The sequence below is a fragment of the Vipera ursinii genome, assembly GCF_947247035.1.
Source record: "Vipera ursinii genome assembly, chromosome: 2".
In the NCBI taxonomy this organism is placed as follows: domain Eukaryota; kingdom Metazoa; phylum Chordata; class Lepidosauria; order Squamata; family Viperidae; genus Vipera; species Vipera ursinii.
The window spans coordinates 49,327,125-49,347,153 of NC_139513.1; the positions used below are offsets into that span (position 1 = coordinate 49,327,125).

General features: G+C 39.9%; 1 protein-coding gene across 3 annotated transcripts in view; it reads right to left on the reverse strand.

Annotated features, from left to right (window-relative positions):
- Positions 1-20,029, reverse strand: part of TMCC1 (transmembrane and coiled-coil domain family 1) — a 126,750-nt gene that overhangs the window by 9,585 nt on the left and 97,136 nt on the right. For 2 of the 3 annotated variants that reach the window (XM_083353832.1, XM_083353831.1), the window contains one exon: positions 10,995-11,926. In XM_083353832.1, coding sequence (XP_083209958.1) covers positions 10,995-11,926 — 932 coding nt within the window. Of the gene's footprint in view, positions 1-10,994; positions 11,927-17,623; positions 17,770-20,029 lie in introns of those variants that run through there. The other variant, XM_083353833.1, reaches the window with a different exon arrangement.

Here is a 20,029-nt window from a genome sequence, read left to right on the forward strand (position 1 = left end):
GCTCACTGCCAGAGGTCGGTAAAATGTTTGTTGGGGGCAACATGCTGACTCTGTAAACCGCTTAGAGAGGGCTGTCAAGTACTATGAAGCAGTATACAAATCTAAGTGCTAGTGCTATTGCTAATTGGCCGCCTCTCAAGAAAGCTGGGAATGCATCGTGACCCTCCAAGCTTTCTAGAGCCAACACGCATGCCTTCATGCTGTGGTGCTTTGGGGTAAATGCGGAGTGAAGAAAAAGAGGAAGAAATAATAACGGAAAAGAAATTAAAAGACATAAGGAAGCATAGTTAAAAGTAGTTTACTCCAACAGCATTCATTACACTTCTTCAAACTTTCTAGCCTTGTAAATTAATCCATCACATCTGTGAGGCTTGGTACCAGTTCTAGTCAATGCCCAAACAAGGGACAAAATGAAACTGGCCTTCCCTCACACAAAAAGAGGTCCTTTTGGTCCGCTATAAAATGCAGGCGAGTGAAAACAGACACAAGCGTAGAACTTCATGCTGATATTTGGTAGTCACTCTTTCATACTGCTACTTAGTTTAGTAGTAGAGATGCCTCTTGAAACTGGTTTCAGAATAGCCTATATTTAACAGGAGTAGGCAACCTTGGCTCTTTTATGACTCATGAACTTCAACTCCCAGAATTCCCGAGTCAGCCATGCTGGCTCGGGAATTCTGGGAGTTGAAGTCCACGAGTCATAAAAGAGCCAAGGTTGCCTACCCCTGGCCTATAAGAAGCCTGACAACATTCACAAACTGTTTATGGTACTTTGTCAGTACCATATAACAAAGTGAAACTGTATTAACTGTCATTTTGGCTTCATTCAGGAATATTAATTCCTCATAACACACTATAATACTGGTACTCCTCAACTTACAACAGTTCATTTAGTGACCGAAGTTACAACAGCACTGAAAAAAGCAAGTTGTGACTGTATTTCACACTTGTGACGGTCGCAGCGTCCCCACGGTCATGTGATCAAAATTCAGATGTTGGCAACTGACTCATATTTGTGACGGTTGCCGTGTCCTGGGGTCATGTGATCACCTCTTGTGACCTTCTGACAAGCAAAGCCAATGGGGAAGCCAGATTCACTTAAGAACCAGGTTGCTAACTTAACAACTGCAATTCACTGTGGCAAGACAGGTCGTAAAATGGAGCAAAATTCTCTTAAGAACTGTCTTGTTTTGAAACAGAAATTTTGGGCTCAATTATGGTCATAAGTGAAAGACTACTGTATTCATCTCCTATCTTTCTGGCAACATTTTCACCTTTTTAAATTGTTCTAGCTTGAGGTAAAGATTCTATCAAAGTACACAAATTCATCTATGTGAGTTAGTGTCCTTGCACTGATGAAATATTCACCGAATTTCCCCTGTCAGAATGTCCTTTGTTGCTACATCAATTTTCAGATTATTACTCTTCACTGAATCATGTATCTTTCACTGGAAATTATTTATGTTTCAACCAAGAACAAAGCATAAGCTGGATACAAAAATCCACACACCCAGTAGCACATCTCTAACAAGATAAACATGTGTTACTTAAAACCAAAAGGCCATCTGATATCCTTGCCTTATCTCATGCTCTGTGCTGAACCATTTGTTAAGCATCCCCTTTATTTTCACTCTTGCTTTACTTCCATCATGTACTACCCTTGTTGAACACAGTAACTAATCTTCAACCTCTTTTTACTGCTAAACATTCCATAATTCCAGCCTATTTACTTTCTGATATTCTTCCCCCCCCCCTGTATTTCTTAATGACCTGCTGAGGAGCGAAAATCTGTCCACAGGCACAACCCCTGACTTGCCATAAAGCTACATTTCATTTCCCAAATTTTGCTCACTGTCACACCCTTTCAATTAGAAATTCGCCAAACGTTGCCTAGCCACATTTAAGAAACAAACCCCTTATTAATTTTGTATTCACTTTATATACACGAGCAATAATAGCATTCGTCCAATGCTCAAATTCAGATGCAATCTACACAAGTGTGTTGAAACAACCCATATTTTACGTTTTCTCCAACTACATAATCTGTAACTGAAATCTTGCCATTTTTCAATATTCTTACAATATTTATCAGCTACGTTCTAGAGTCTAGACCAGGGGACGGCAACCTCGGCTCTTTTATGACTCGTGGACTTCAACTCCCAGAATTCCTGAGCCAGCTATGCTGGCTCAGGAATTCTGGGAGTTGAAGTCCACGAGTCATAAAAGAGCCGAGGTTGCCGACCCCTGGTCTAGACACTAATACTTCTTGAATTCTACTCTTCAACCTATCATTATCATTCCTGTACAAATCTTTAAAATATTCCTTTCAGCGTTCCCTCATTTCAGTTTCAAAGCTCTTCACCTACTTCTAAAGCAATTTAGAGTCTCCGCATTTTCTCTGCTTCTTTTAATCTGATCGATTCCTTTTCTCTCGCTGGCTACAATTTGCATCCTTTTCTTAATATAGTTCTCACAGTTTTTTTCTCTCACTGTCGTTGCCACATAATTTCTGACCTTGCATTCTTACTTCTTTTACTGCTTTTGTCTTATTTCAAGTCTGTTTTTCCCCCAAAATAAATAAATAAATGGAATAATTCATCGCCCCTTTATGTTTTGCCAATTCTTTAATTATACAAAAATCAAATCAGTCACCCTTTTGTATTTGTAGTCATTCACTGTTTTTTATAAATAAAAACAATTAAATCGCATATCCAAAACAAACAGTGTCTTTTAAGCAGTTACTTGCCAAATTGACATTTTGGGAGTTTCCAAACAGACCAATAATGTTTTTTGTGTCTTTCTGCCTTATTCCTACTCCCCCATTCAGCTTCCTTGGATTAGATTTATTCAGAATGTTGCAGAGTTGTCTCTGCTTTTGTTTCCTCCATTATCTCTATTCAACATATAACTACTGCCAATCTACTGATTCCTTTCTGTACACACCCACAACATAGAAGATGCCAATTCATAATCTTCAACATACGTTTTTGCCTTTTTCATTCATAGTTAAATCTATATCTTCACTTCCCTGTGTATACAGGTTTCCTCTACTTACAACAGTTCATTTAGCGACCGTAATGGCACTGAAAAAGTGACCTATGCCTTTTTTCACACTTAACAACCATCATGTGACTGAAATTCATCATGTGACTGAAATTCGGATGCTTGGTAACTGACCCATGTTTATGACGGTTACAGAATCTCTACTTTGGAGGCTACTTTGTGGGCCAATATGCTGTTCCTTATATCCCGTAAACAGGAAGAATATGAAGTGTACCAGGATCTACTTTCCATATTCTAGATTTAAAAACATCTAAGTCTCTGGGTTAATTACAGTTTTTCCAATGGTGGTCACAATCAATAGATGTGTTCTAATGGGATTATATATCCCCATTTCACTGAGCTGGTTATCTCTAGAGCAGGGCTCTCCAAACTTGGCAACTTTAAGACTTGTAGACTTCAACTCCCAAAATTCCATAGCCACCTATGCTGGCTGGGGAATTCTGGGAGTTGACCTCCACAAGTCTTAAAGTTGCCAAGTTTGGAGAGCCCTGCCTAGAGGTAGCAGAGGCTTCCTGGATTACTTCTCCCAATATAATTAAATCCTGTGTGTTTCTGTTGTATACGGTACAAGGAATAGTCTCCAGTGTATGAGGGATGCACTATCCTCATTAGAAAGCAAATGTGAGATTTCTGCTCAACTCTGCTCACCTCACCTCTCCTTTTGCTGTGGGAAAGGGAAGGCATGTTTTCTGCTGAAATAGTAAAACTTTTCATGGATGAAAACTTTAGAGAAACCTCTTAGTTTTCTGCACACAAGCATTGAGGTTAGCAAAATGCAGAAATATTGTCATTCGTTTTATTTTTTTTACAAATGATGTGACATCTCTCACCTGGAAGACAAAATATACATGCAAGCATAACATTTATTTTCTAAATCTTTACCAATTTAAAATCTGTCCAAGGGGAAAATATTGAGTTACAAGGTTATTAAAAATTCTAAGGATTACAAAAGATAAAAATATAAGAGCCCTGCTGGGGAAGGCCTAAAACCAATTTAGTCCACAATATTATGATGTAATAATATTGACATTATGGCAGAAAGTGAAGAGGAACTAAAGAGCCTCTTGTTGCGGGTGAAGAAGGAGAGTGCAAAAACTTGGATTGAAACTTAACATTAAGAAAACCAAGATCATGGCATCCGGCCCTCTCAATTCCTGGCAAATAGATGGGGAAGAAATGGAGGTAGTGACAGATTTTATTTTCCTGGGCTCCAAGATCACTGCAGATGGGGACTGTAGCCAAGAAATTAAAAGACGCTTGCTCCTTGGGAGGAAAGCCATGGCAAATCTAGACAGCACACTAAAAAGCAGAGATATCACCCTGTCAACAAAAGTGCGTATAGTCAAGGCTATGGTCTTCCCAGTTTCAATGTATGGCAGTGAAAGTTGGACCGTAAGAAAGGCTGAGCACCAAAGAATTGAGGCCTTTGAACTGTGGTGCTGGAGAAGACTCCTGCAAGTCCCTTGGACTGCAAGGCGATCAAACCGGTCAGTCCTAGAGGAGATCAACCCTGACTGCTCTTTAGAAGGCCAGATCCTGAAGCTGAAACTCAAATACTTTGGCCACCTGATGAGAAAGAAGGACTCACTGGAGAAGAGCCTAATGCTGGGAAAGATTTAGGGCAATAGAAGAAAGGGATGACAGAGAATGAGGTGGCTGGATGGAGTCACTGAAGCAGTAAGCGTGAGCTTAAATGGACTCCAGAAGATAGTAGAGGACAGGACGGCCTGGAGGAACGTTGTCCATAGGGTCGCGATGGGTCGGACACGACTTCGCAGCTAACAACAACATTATGATGTAAGTCTCCAATCAAAAAATTGACAAATAGAACCCAAGGATGGTAAGTCCTGTTTTACTTTTGCCGAACAACAATTGGCATTTAGCATATGCTCTTCCCTGGGATTCAGAGGATAATATAAAGCCATTAGTTTTAACAGAGATTGAAAGAACTTTTTAACACCATTACAATAGGAGAATATTACCATACTGATAGCAAATTCCATAATTTAATTTTGCATTGATAAATAAATAGCTCCTTTAATTTTGATTTCAGTGGAGGGCTCCACGTTCTAATACTGTGAGAAAAGAAAAACCTCTCTTTGTCATACAGGTAGTCCTCCTTTAGCAAGCACAATTGGGACCTGCAATCTGATCTTTAACTGACACAGTCAGTAAGTATAATGCTTTGGAATGCTCACCTATGTGCTGGGATAATTAGCAAAGTGTAAACTAAGGTCTGTATTTGCATTCACTCAAGAGGGAGGGATTACAAGAGAATAAGCAGGCACAGTGTGAAATACACATCAAAAGGAATGTCCTGGCACCATCTGTTTGCCTAGCCTGCTTCTCTCTCTGATTCCCAAATCCCTTAGAAGGCAAACAAAAGCTGGAGATGTAAGTCTTGTCAGTTATGGGCAGCAACTACCAGCTAGCTTCAATCTAGTTCATAGAACCGAGCCTGTTAACTTGTGCTTAGCACTTTTTAGAGATGCATTGTGGTGTGGAGCAAGCAATTCAGCAAGAGATATCTTGTTTAGGCAATCTGCCCTGCAAGATGGGCGAGGGGAGGGAGAGAAAAATGGGTCAAGCATAGGACAATGCATACTAATTGACTATAATGGTAAACATGTGACTGAGATAGATGCTGTGACAATCATAAATGCAGACATTGGTTGGAAAGTTACTTTTTCAACACGGTTGTACCTGCAAAAGGTTGTTGCCTGAGGCGGTTATTAGGTCTACCTGAACATAATTATATATCTTCTGTCAGAACCTTGAATTGCACCTGAAAGTAATGATATTACATGGGTATATTATACATTGCCCATCACTGACCTCATGGCTTCCAGGATATCCCCATAAATATGCACTGCAATAACCAAACTTGTGGGACGATTAGGATATGAGTAACTATTTAGAGGGCTCCCTGGCTGAGGAAATGTAGAACAGGTACACGAGATGACCTGTGAGTTCAGAAACTCCTCCAAGTTGTATACCAATACTGAAAGAGGAAATGCTACCACAGCCAAGACTAAAGGTTACCCCGTCCAAAACTAAAAATTCCAGGACTGAGGGGCTGCTGCTGAACCATTCAACTGTGCAGAGGTTGAGCCTGAAACCATTCCTCCTCATCCAGATGGGATAAAAATTTGACAGCATCATTTGGGTGGTTCAAGATAAGACATGCAATTTAATACCATAAGCATACTAAGAATACCTGATGAATGGATATCCTCATCCAGCAGCCTCATGTAGAGTTAAACAAAAGGGGTAAGAACATTGTCCTGAGGCATCACACAGATTAAGGGCCCTGACCTTGATTACTCAGCAGCAACTAGCATCTACCAGAAACCAAACAACATATTGATCATCTACAGTGAGGGGGAAAAATATCTGATCCCCTGCTGATTTTGTGCGTTTGCCCACTGACAAAGAAATGATCAGTCTATAATTTTAATGGTAGGTTTATTTTAACAGTGAGATAACAACAAAAACAAAAAAATCCAGAAAAACACATTTCAAAAAAGTTATAAATTGATTTGCATTTTAATGAGTAATAAGTATTTTACCCCTTCACAAAACATGACTTAGTACTTGGTGGCAAAACCCTTATTATTAATCACAGAGGTCAGATGTTTCTTGTAGTTGGCCACCAGGTTTGCACACACCTCAGGAGGGATTTTGTCCCACTCCTCTTTGCAGATCCTCTCCAAGTCATTAAGGTTTCAAGACTGACATTTGGCAGCTCGAACCTTCAGCTCCTTTCATAGATTTTCCATGGGATTAAGGTCTGGAGACTGTCTTGGCCACTCCAGGACCTTAATGTGCTTCTTCTTGAGCCACTCCTTTGTTGCCTTGGCTGTATATTTTGGGTCACTGGCATGCTGGAATACCCATCCACGACTCATTTTCAATGCCTTGGCTGAGGGAAGGATGTTCTCACTCAACATTTGACGGTACAAGGCCCCATCCATCATCCCTTTGATGCAGTGAAGTTGTCCTGTCCCCTTAGTAGAAAAACAATCCCAAAGCATGATGTTTCCACCTCCATGTTTGATGGTGGGGATGGTGTTCTTGGGGACACAGGCAGCATTCCTCCTCCTCCAAACATGGCGAGTTGAGTTGATGCCAAAGAGCTCAATTTTAGTCTCATCTGACCACAACACTTTCACCCAGTTCTCGGAATCATTCAGATGTTCCATTGGCAAACTTCAGATAGGCCTGTACATGTGCTTTCTTGAGCAGGGGGACCTTGCAGGCGCTGCAGGATTTCAGTCCTTCCCGGCATAGTGTGCTACCAATTGTTTTCTTGGTGACTATGGTTCCAGCTGCTTTGAGATCATTGACAGGATTCTCCTGTGTAGTTCTGGGCTGATTCCTCACCCTTCTCACGATCATTGAAACTCCATGAGGTGAGTTACAAAGCAATTTATAACTTTTTTGAAATGCATTTTTGGGATTATTTTGTTATTATTCTGTCGCTCACTGTTAAAATAAACCAACCATTAAAATTATAGACCGATCATTTCTTTGTTAGTGGGAAAACATACAAAATCAGCAAGGGATGAAATAGTTTTTCCCCTCACTGTACTATTGCCAATATTTTTGGACTAAATTCAGAACATAGGACATAACCTTTAAAGCTTTAAAAATTTGTTAACCTGGCTATTTTGACTTTTCAACAGTTCCCATCATTCAAATAGTTCCCTTGCCATCAGACAGATACTTAAGACAGCAAATCAATGGGAACATATCATCAAAATACTTTACAACTAGTTGTCTTGCACCACCAGTTTCAGGCATCAATCATACCCAGATTTTTTTAAATTAAAAAAAACATGGCAAATAATGCTTGCGCATAATAATAAGCTGGAAACAGAGGCTGCAATCTTGAATGTCCAACTATTCTAAAAGCTCAATGTACCAAGGACACTTTTAATCTGTATAATAAGAAGTAAGATTATAGCTGAACAAAACTTTTGTCTATGTATCCACATAGCAACAATGAAAAGAATGCCGAAGAATTTATTGCAAAGCTTTCTTAATGGGCTATGACTGAACTCCATGAAATGCGAGTCCAGGGAATTACAATCTGCCAAAAAGGCAAACTAAATGTACAATTTCAGTCGATACACGCAGTATGTGAAGTAAAGTGAGAACAAAACAACTAAGTACATCTTTAGTTATGTGAATTTCTCATTCACTCTGTATAGAAAAGCTATTGTGTCATGAACAATTTCAAGGGAGACTGTCGTGAAAGTACAGAAAGAACCTTTTTATCAAACAAACATCTGCTACAGCTCTAAAAGCTGATAAGCAACAGTGCGTTTCGGAATCTGATTGTGCTGATAAGCCTGCCATTGTAAGAAGAACAGGGATGAATACAGAACTGGATTTCCAAAGAGAAAGGTGTGGCTACTCTCTCTCAACAATGAGGCCATATCAAATGTCCAATAGAAAATCAGCAGAGCTTTTGCTTAAGCTTTAACTATTTGTTACATTACAACAGAGGGCTTATGAAATAATTTCATCCTGAAAAAAGTGTGGAGGAGGAAACGGGAAAGACAACTCTAGGAATATCATGTTCTAGTGAACACAAACCGCGAAAGGACCAATCACAAAAATAGCCACAGAGAAATAGAGAATGATAAACCAAGTTGATATAAAATAAACAAATGCTCTTATTAAGGGGGAGGGGAAAAAAATCCTCAACAGAAGTCTGACCTTTTGGTAGACTTATTTGGCTGGTATAGTAGAATGAGAAGAAAAATGTGACTGCTAATTGGATTTCCAACAGTGGTTTTATTTGCAGGCTCACGCATACTGCTTTTCATTTTATTTCAATATTAGCAAATATGAAATTTGTTCATATAATGTTCTTGATTTATCTGCAATTCTTTGGGGGAATGGGGATTTGTGCAAAAGATCCAATTGTCAAGGGACTTGGGGAAAATGGTAAAGAAAATTATAATTTATACTATTTAAATAATAGGACGCTGAGCTTGTCGATCAGAAGGTCGGCAGTTTGGTGGGTCAAATCCCGAGTGCTGCATAACAGAGTGAGCTCCTGTTACTCGTCCCAGCTTCTGCTAACCTAGCAGTTCGAAAGCACGTAAAAATGCAAGTAGAAAAATAGGGACCACTACGGTGGGAAGGTAACAGCATTCCGTGTCCCTTTGGCGTCTAGTCATGCCGGCCACATGACCACGGAGACATCCTCAGACAAGTGCTGGCTCTTCGGCTTTGAAACGGAGATGAGCACCGGCCCCTAGTCGGAAATGACTAGCACGCATGTGCGGGGGAACCTTTACCTTTACCTTATTTTAAAAATATCACAAGTCTTTCCATGAAAGTGGTAGAATGTTTAATTAAAAACTCCTTAGTGAGTGATGATGTAAAAAAGCTCTGTTCGACACAGATCTGCAACTCTCCATTCTGCTCTCAGAGATTTAAATTTCTCAGCTCAGAGGATATCAGAACAAATGGCTACATGGCATATCGTGTGTGTGTGTGTGTGTGTGTGTGTGTGTGTGTGTGTGTGTGTGTATAAAAATAAAGTTATGGAAAACTTTATCCCCAAAGATTGATGCTTCTATTGAATGAAAGGAAATAATCATTTTTCCATGTTCAAAGAAAAAAAAATATTTCATCTTCTCTCATTTGCTATCTTCTAATTATTTGTCTCCCCTTCCTGATTCTGTATTTTTCAAATAAAGTCTTCTAATTAAATGTTTTCTGTCAATTCAAATATGTTTCATATTTATCTGACAGCATGCAATTGTACCTTTGGCTGTATAATTCTTTTGGTATTTATCAAAGTGCATATTTTCCCAAACTGCTAAAGAGTTTTTAAAAATATTAAAAACAATTTAAGGCTGCAACTCCACTTTGAAGGTTAAATAACAGATGTATTGATATTATAAATGATTAATATCTGCATAAGTTGTAGTAAGATTAGTATTTTCAGTTCTTAAATATATTGTCTCTATACTTTCTCCAATCCCAAACGTTATCAATTCAAGACTGCCATTTTAGACATGCTAATTTAACCATATTAAACTATTTCTTGATATTTAAGGATAACAATAAAATACAATTATGTACAGTGAGATTATAGCCTAATTTCAAAGTTACAACAACACTGAGTATAACTATTTACATTCTTTGCTTCAAGATCTGTTAATGGCAACAGGATTGTCTCAAGACTCATAACCACAACCTTTGGAGCTACAAGGAAGAACTGACAAAATATCAAAATTTAGATTTCTATCAACATCACAACAATATAATCTATTTCTTCCCAAGAAGCCTGATCTAACTACTTTCTAGATTACGTAAAACTATACCAATATTTATTTTGCATTACAGTTTTGTTTCTAATGCAAAACAAATTATACTTCAACATTATGCGTGACTGGAGTTAGGATGTATTTTTAGAGAAACATACTTTTTGGAATGCTTGGAAGCATAATAAGCCAGCACTAGCAATACTACACTGTCTGACAACTACTTTTCAAACTCAGTGTTAATGCTAATTAATTTTACAAGGTATTTTTCTGCAACATATTCACTTACTGTAATTTATGAACACTGTAATCAAAAGGGCAGTGCTTAAACATTCATCATCCAACAAGATTAGGACTATGGGACTATTCTGAAACTATAGTCCAGAGCCACCTCAACTTTAAAAATTAGTGTAGACATTCACAGAACTGAAAAAAGTTATGACAAGAAGACAGACATGCTGATTTGGAAGGGAGGAAACTTAAATATTTAAGCCAGAAATAAATATATTCATATAAATCAAATGAATTGTTAAGTTTACTGCCCCCAAGATTATCAATCGTAAATGAGTGCTGGCATCCAAACAATTATGAATGTGCCTCAATATTAGTAGTATCAATGAAAGACTGGACTGCCATAGTGCTCACCGGTATCTTTCTTCCTGTAGAGCCTGCATTATCAAGGAGTAATCTCGCTGGTAGTGAACTTTGAGATCTTCAAAGGATTCCTCCAGTCGTACCTGAACCTCTCTGAGCTCTTGAATCTCATGCAGTATCGCATCAAACCCTGAGCTTTGCATGTCCAGAGTGTTTGTTCTGGAGCTTGGTGCTCCCAACTGGACTCCCGCAGTGCTATTGGCTCCCACTGAGCCCGATGTAGCACTGGAACAATCTTCCTCACTGCCATATTTTGGGCTCGACTGAAAGTTATGAACACCTAACGTCTTTCCTCCAGTCCCGTCTTCTTGACTTTCTTCCAAAGCATCCTTCAGATTAGCAATGTTGTCGGCACTTCCAAACTTGTTTCGAATGAGCGAGGCGATTTCCCGAGGTTTAGAAGCAACGGCTCCAGCTGCCGAATGAGTTGCCTGGGAAAAGCTGGAAAGTCCACCTTTAACGCTATCTACTACTCCTTCACTGAAGCCAGTGACTTTTGCGCCTACATCCTTTAGCCCCTGGTGCATGTCCCTCAAGACATCTTTGGGCTGTCGATGAATACCATTCTGTTCAATCTCCCGCAGCTTCCGATGATAGTGCTCTAGCTTCTTCTGCAGCTGGAGGATTGTCTGGGATGATTTCTGGTTCTTTTTCTCAAACACCTGCTTAATCCGGGCACTCTGCTGCTTGTCAGCATTATTGGCTAATTTCAGGTATTCGGCTACATTGTCATCCCGGGCTGTTTGCTCTATTTTGATTTGCTCTGTGAGCTTCAGTATTTTCTGCTGCAGATGAGTGATGGCCACTTTTGTGCGTTGTGGATCTGGTGTTCCATCAACAGAATCTGCATTGATATTGCAGTCTGTGCTTGATGCCACTGCGTTAGTTGTTTGTGCTAGGCTACTTACATCTAATCGTTCGATCTGGAAAAAGAATTAAAAAATGAACATGAAAGTCTAATTTGATAATGGCAATGTCATAAAAAATGCAAACAAATCGGGTATCTTAAAAAGCCAAGTGAAAAAGTCACCAAATTTCAATAGGGCTGTTAGCATCCGTAAAGAAAATGATAAAGAAATATGGATAGACATTACATAGTACTCTGTCATACATTTTTGTTTTGTGAACAGAGTGAATAGAGTAAACTTAAGTTTCAAAACAATTAGGTCTATCAGTTAAACTTAAACCATGTATGTCACAATCCCTTATAAATATACAATTATGATTGCTTGCTATGTGCCCTACTGTAATAACACATTAGGAGCCACAATTCAAAAAAAGATTGTTTAGAAACACACCTTAGTCACTTCAGCTAGGATTCCTGTGGAAATGGTAAAAACTGAAAGGAGAGTTCAAAGACAGTGTAAAGCAGAGATAGACAATGTATTATCTTCCAAATGTTGTAGACTACAACACCCAATATCTTTTGCCACCGGCTACACTAGCTGGGATATGAATTGATTCCAAACATTTGGAAAGTACCAAGATCTCAGTTTCGGAGAGTATACATGATATACTCTCTTATAGGTAGCTTACAGAGTTAAAATTTTTCAGTTTATGGCAAGAATAAAATTTCCACGCAATTTATATGTGTTTTCCAAAGTAAAGGTGCATACACAAATTTTAAATTTGGCATTGGAAATAGTCACAAAAAACTGGTTTTAGTAGATGTTCTTAACCAGTAAACGTCTTAAAAATTCATACATGTAAGTAAAACGTAATTTCCTCATCTATTTTCTAGCAAAGAAATCATTCTTACTTTTCTAGCCTACCTTGGCTTTCCTGAGTCGCAAGACTTGTTCCCAATGCATGACTTGGACAAAGCACCAACATGCCTACAACTGCTCTGCTGAAAGCTCATCCACCTATGATGCCTGAAAGTTATAAAACTAAGTTTCAAGGAAGGCAGCTCACTACAGAAACTGGTGAATCATTTAATTACTCTGCAGCTCCTCCCCAGACACGGAACTTGAAAAATAGCAACATGACTTCATTACAAGCCAGTCCTTTATGAATATAAAAGCTCTCTTCCTCCTTCTCCCTTAAAAAAACAAAGCTGCCTAAATAAAATGAAAGCTGTAAAGGTTCATCAATGTGGAGTATCCATATTAACCCCAAATGTTTTCAAAGGGAAAAGGCCTATCCAGGTCCTAGTGGAAAGAATGATCCAGAACAGCCTTTTTAAACAAAAAGCAGAGTCTGTTGAAGAGAAATGCTAATTTCTTTTCACATTTAATTGTTCAGAAGTTTCAAGAACTACAGTAGTAATTTGTTCTGAGAACAGGAATCACAACCTCCTACTTGCTAGCCGAAGCAAACACATATGTACTTGCGTGTCTGTGTATGTGCCAAAAATTAAGAGACTGGACAAATTAAGCTCTGAGTTACTATACAAGTCTAAATGCTTGTGAGGTTACATGCTCCATTAGTAAAAACGGTTTGAATTTAAATAGGGAAAATTTCACTACACTATGCCTTCAACAAGTCTGCACATGAGATAAGGCAGAAACTGAGATTAATAAGGGCTGTTTTAAGCTAATTATTCAAATAGAAATGATTTAGAGAGGGGAATAAAAGAGAAAATGCATGCACAAATATAGAAAATGATGGCTTGAGGTAAAACATAACCGTGCCATTTTAGTTAGCTAGGAAGATCCCAGGAAGGGAATATTAAATCTACAAAAGATTGACATAATGGAAATGATAGAATCTATCCACCCCTGTTCTAAGAAACAATGGCAGGATGCCTACTCACGTGAAAGATTTATGAAGGATTCCCTAAGGCTTTGTAAATAGGGAGTAGTTCAGCTGACAGGCATTGAGGAATGGGAGACCAATACCGTTATCTGTTACCTAATGGTACACCCCAATAATGGTCAAATGGTATTCGAGTTCACAAGGAGATCAATAAGCAGGTTACCAACACAGGGACAGCTGGGAGTAAGAGAAGAAAAAAAAGTCTGGTTCTTTCCTAACTACCAGTTTCCTACCTGGCAACCTGGAGAAGAAAAGCTGGTTCTCCTTCTTCACCTGTTAGGCTTGGTCTGGGAGAGCTGGCTCTTTCAAAGGCCCGCCCTTTCTAATCCTGCTACAGGTGATCTGTGGGACTGAACCTGGTGGGAAAACAGCTGGTTATCCCTTTTCACCTGCCGTCTCCCAGCATGGGGATCACTTGCCTGGGCTGGAAGGATGGCAGAGCAACAGTAAAATACAGTTTTAAGCTGCCAGATCTTTCGACTGCATGGAATTGAAGATTCTGGAGATTTGAAAGAACTCCCTGGCAAAAGATGAAGAGTCTTGATATGGCTAAACCAGGGGTAGGCAACCTTGGCTCTTTTATGACTCGTGGACTTCAACTCCCAGAACTAAAGTGGCTGGCTCAGGAATTCTGGGAGTTGAAGCCCACGAGTCATAAAAGAGCCAAGGTTGCCTACCCCTGGGCTAAACCAATCACAAGCCACTCCAATTCAGTTTTGTTTCTTTATTTCATCAATTTACATGGCTGCCCAACTCGCAAACAGATGTGCCACTAAGTCCGCTGAATTTCCTGTTCATTCTCAAGGACAATCTCAGAGAACACTTTTTTTCTGGAGGCTACCATTGTAGAAGAAGAGGGTCAAAGTTTTTAGAGGTTGCAACAAGTATAATTAGAGACAGGTACTATGCTTCTTTTAAAAAAAGTGCTACCTGCCAGTATCCCTAGACTGTACAATTATTCCAAATTGCTCGGTACAGGTGATATTGAATTAAGTTGTATCAATGAGACTGCGTTTACGAATGTCAGAATTGAGTGAATATATTATATTGAGAATGGGCAACATTTTTTAAAGTAAACATTAACTTGCACAGATGTATAACTATTGCTGGTGATATGTATCATTTCAAAGGGGATGATCTCAATAGGAAAATATACACACATACCCTGTAAAGACCAGGTTATTTCTTTTAGAAATCTTTCTCTCTCACACACACACACATGCACACATTTTTTTTGTATATACAATTCACAAAACTCTAAAAAACAGGATAGCCTCAAACTAAAAATACAAACTAAGAAGAAAATGATATATCTTATATTTTATACTTATCAATAGTCAATGGTTTATAATGAATACACTACTACTATGTTTGTCTTATATAATACAAGCCAATTGTCTTAGGGCCAGTACTCTTCAACATCTCATAAATGATTTAGATGAAGAACTTAGAGGGGGAACTCATCAAATATGTAAGCAATACCAAGCTGGAAGAAACAGTCAATATTTTAGAAGACAGGCTCAAGATCCAGAAGAAATTTGACAGACTTGAAGACTGTGCCTATCCAACAAAATGCAATTCAATGGTGAGAAAAGTAAGGTTTTTCACAGGAAGAAAACCAACAGAGGAGGTACATCGCTCAACAGCAGTAACTGTGATGTACTGCAGGGCTCTGTACTTTTCCACTTCTTTTTAACATCTATATGAAACTGCTGGGTGAGATCATCCGTCACCACAGGTTGAGGTATATATTATATGCTGATGACACCCAACTTAGTATTTACACTCTTGGTGACCCAAGTGATACTGTGGCTGCCGTGGTGCCTGGAGACTGTGGGAGCCTAGATGAGGGACAACAGGCTTTAACTGAACCCTGGCAAGACCGAATGGCTTTGAGGATGTAGAGCTCTGGGATCCCTGACTTTGCCATCTTTTGACTCTTCAACTTGGGGGTTCTCCTGGACTTGTAACTCCTGTTTGAGGAGCAGATGGCAGTCGCAGCTAGGAGAGCCTTTGCACAACTTCATGTTGTGTGCCAGTTGAGAGCTTTCCTGGATCAGGACTCTCTGTGCTCAGCCCCTAGCCATCTTATGGCTGGACTACTGTAATGCACTCTACATGGGGCTACCCTTGAAGAGCATTCAGAAGCTAAAGCTGGTGCAGACTGCGGCAATGCAGGTAGTTTTGGGGGGAGGGGGCATGAATGGCCCTCGTAACACCACTGCTTCACAAGCTGCATTGATTACTAGTCTGCTTCCGGTTGCAGTTCAAGGTTTTAGTGATCCAGGTTACTTGAGGGACTGTTTCACCCCACTGGGATTGGCTCGTACCACTCTTGCTGGCAGAGGAGGCATGTTGCTGGTCCCGTCAGCCCAATTATTCTGGCTGGTGGGGCCCAGGAGGAGGACCTTCCCTGCTGTTGCTCCTGTCGTCTGGGATATCTTGCCCCCTGATGTGAGGTTGGCACCAATTCACCTATCTTTTCATAAGGGCTTAAAGACATGGCTCTGCCAATTGGCTTGGGCCCCAGTAGGGGAACAGCGCAATGGAAGTGGTTGATTGAGTAATAACAGATCTCACCTCCCCCCACTTCCTCCACCCTCCCCATGTGTCTTTGTTTTAATTTCTGATTTAAACATTTTATGTTTTAACACTATAGGTAACTGTAAGCCACCCAGAGTTACCCTATGGTAATATGGGTGGCCAATAAATTTTATAAACCACTGTGCCTCATGGCTTCTAAGCTCACAGTTTAGATCAGGGGTGTCAAACTGCCGGCCCACGGGCCAGACCCATCATCCGGAAGCCACGCCCGCCCCATTGCTGGCAATGGCAAAACTGTCCCGATATGTTGCGTGAAGTCACGTGACATCGCGGGTTTGACATGTCTTAGATAGACTGTATTTGAACATTATTAATCTATCAAAGATCAAGGAACCCGTTTGAAAGGAAGAACGAAATGTACAATTGCCAGTTAAATATTAACAATGAAACACTAGAGTAAATACATAAGATTGTATACAAATACATGATTATTAAAAATGGGACCAAAGATGGAGAAATTTAAAAACATTCAAATGCTGATAGAATTGTACTGATGAATACATATGTGTTTTTTTAAGAATTAATTTTAGTTGAATTTTAGTAATTTTCCCTCCCTACTTCCTCCCTCATAAGAACTGACAATTGGGAATATCAAGCTGGTAGAGTGGAAATGGGATGCTTAAGAAATATGTGTGGTAAAATGAGATAAGGTAATGAAAGAACGTTTTTTGAATGAATGTTACAAAAGTAACTGATCAATACAACAGAAGAACGTTCACGTGGTTTTGTCAGAAAATAATGAATGAGGATCCGATTGTCAAACGTATGAAACAAGAGGGAATAAGTCAAGAGAAAGAAGAACAGGTACAGTGAATGGTGGTGATATAAATTAATTTTAGTTATGTCTCTAATTCTTTTTTGTTATTTCATGGCTTTATTCTTTGATTTTATATTTCTCACACCTTTTCTACATTCTTACCTTGAAAAGGAACAAAAGAATGGGGATACATAGTCAAACTAATCAGATCTGTATAGTTTATCTTAAATATATTGTAATGAAATTGTAACTATTACAACTACTTAGAATATTTTAAAGGAGGCTATTAAGTTAGCACATATCTTCTACAGTGGAGACAGCTTTCCAAAGAAACTGATGCCAACGGAATAAGCAAACTTATTTTGTTTTTTGACTGCAAGTTTGCCATGAATGCCAGCTGGTGACTTTTGGGCCAGTCACTCTCTCTCAGCCCAACCCTCCACACAGGGTTGTTGCTGTGTGGAAAATAGGAGGAGGAAGATATGTTGGTTATGTTTGTTACTTTTTTATGGAGATTCTCAGTCATCCAGGCCATAGTTATCCCAAAGTTGCTTTTTATGCGGCAACTGTACTTTCTTGTTTTTCTTTGAAGATATTTTGCTTCTCATCCAAGAAGTTTCTTCAGCTCTGACTGGATGGATTTATACTCCTTGCAGAGGAATGGAAGGATTTATACTCCTTGCAGACAGCTGGTCATTTACATTTTTAAGAGAGTCATTGAGGCCACCTAGGTTTATCTGTGTTGTCAGGGTCACCTGAGTAGTGCAAATGGGTGTGGAGCCTTCTTGGAACTGCTGAAAGTAGACAATGTGGACAATACTTGGGTCAAGATCAAAACACAGGAATTGGAAGCTTTTACCAAACACATCAACTCTGTAGACAGGTACATTAAATTCACATGGGGAGATGTTAAGGAAAATAGTCTGGCCTTCATGAACTGTGCAGTACACATTACGGAAGACAGGAGCCTTAACATTGAAGTTTAAAGAAAACCCACTCACATGGATCAATATTTACATTTTGATTCTGACCATCCCATGGAGCAAAAAACGGGAGTTATCAGAACCCTCCTACGCCACTGAACTGAAGGTCCGCCAACCAGCAAAAATAGGAAAGAAAAAGAACTAAAACACATCGAGGAAGCCCTCAGACCATGTAGCTATCCCAAGTGGGACTTCATCAAATCCCCCAAAAGACCCAGCATGTGCTCAATAATAAATGAAGCAATATTGTCATTCCATAGGTTGCAGGAATATTGGAACAGCTCAGGAGGATCTTCAGCCAACACAACATATATGCACACTTCAAACCCATGAATACACTAAGGCAGAAGCTTGTCCACCCCAAGGATAAAACACCCCGACCTAAACCTAGCAACGTAATATATGCAGTAAAATGCAGTAAGCCATGCGCAGATCTGTACAATGGAGAAACAAAACAACCACTTCATAAACACATGCCACAACATAACCCATCAGGACAAGATTCAGCAGTCCACCCGCATTTAAAAGACAAAGGCCACTCTTTCGAAGACAGCAAAGTTCACATTTTGGACAGAGAGGACCGCTGGATTGAAAGAGGGTCAAAGACGCCATCTATGTCAAAATTGAACAGCTCTCACTCAACCGAGGGGGAGGGATACAACATCTATCTCCAGTCTACAACACAGTCCTTTCAGCAACTCCAAGAAGGTTTCACATCCATTTGCACTACTCAGGAGACCCTGATGACACAGATAAACCTCCAGGTGGCCTCAATGTCTCTCTAAAAGAATGGAAATAGCCAGCTGTCTGCAAGGAGTATAAATCCTTCCATTCCCCACCATTCAGTCAGAGCTGAAGAAGCTTTTTGAATGAGAAGTGAAACCGATCAATCGATCAACCTTTATTATCAAAGTACAACATGTACAATGAGATTGGCTGAGCCTCCCTTCGTGCCCCCCCACAACTCACAGTGACAACAAACCCACCATCTTGTTATACCATGTGAGCTAATTCCACAATGTGCCGGCCCCGCAAGTCTATCATACATGTAGTTATTTCCCATTCAGAAGCCTGACAGCCCATGGATTGAAACTGTTCTTCAGCCTGTTGGTGTGGCTGGCTATACTTCTGTATCTCCTACCTGATGGTAGGCAACGGGCCCTGGCGATGTCATCCAGTGGTATCAGGGGACAGCCCACGATCTTTTGTGCTGTGCTCACCACCCTCTGTAGTATCTTTCTATCCATGGCTGTCAAGTCAGCATACCACACCACAATACAGTGTAAGAGAACGCTTTCTATAGTAGACCGGTAAAAGGTCATCATTCATTGTTCTACCCTGTTCTTTCGCAAGACCCTGAGGAAGTGGAGTCTCTGTTGGGTCTTTCTGGCCACCTGGGTTGTGTTGATTTTCCAGGTAAGATCTTCACAAAGGTAGACTCCCAGGAATTTAAAGGAGGAAACTCTCTCCACACAGCCCCCCCCCAATGTAAAGTGGGACAGGTTCCTCTCTTTTCTTCCTAGCACCATCTCCTCTGTCTTGCCGATGTTCAGGTGCAAGTTGTTCTCTAGACACCATGAGAATAGTTTTTGTACCTCCCTCCCCGTACACTGTTTCGTCTCCACCTGTAATAAGACCCACTACAGTGGTATCATCTGCAAACTTAATGATCGCAGTGGATGGGTTGGACGATACATAATCATATGTGTACAGTGAGCACAGGTAGGGACTAAGCACGCAGCCCTGTAGCGAGCCACTGAAAAGCTTCAGGGAGGTGGATGAAACAGACCTGAACCTCACTGTTTGTAGCCAGTCCCTCAGAAACTCTTTAATCCAATCACAGATGGAGGGGGAAAAATTGAAGTCAGTAAGCTTTTCAATAAGGATCCTTGGCAGAATAGTGTTGAAAGCCGAGCTATAGTCAA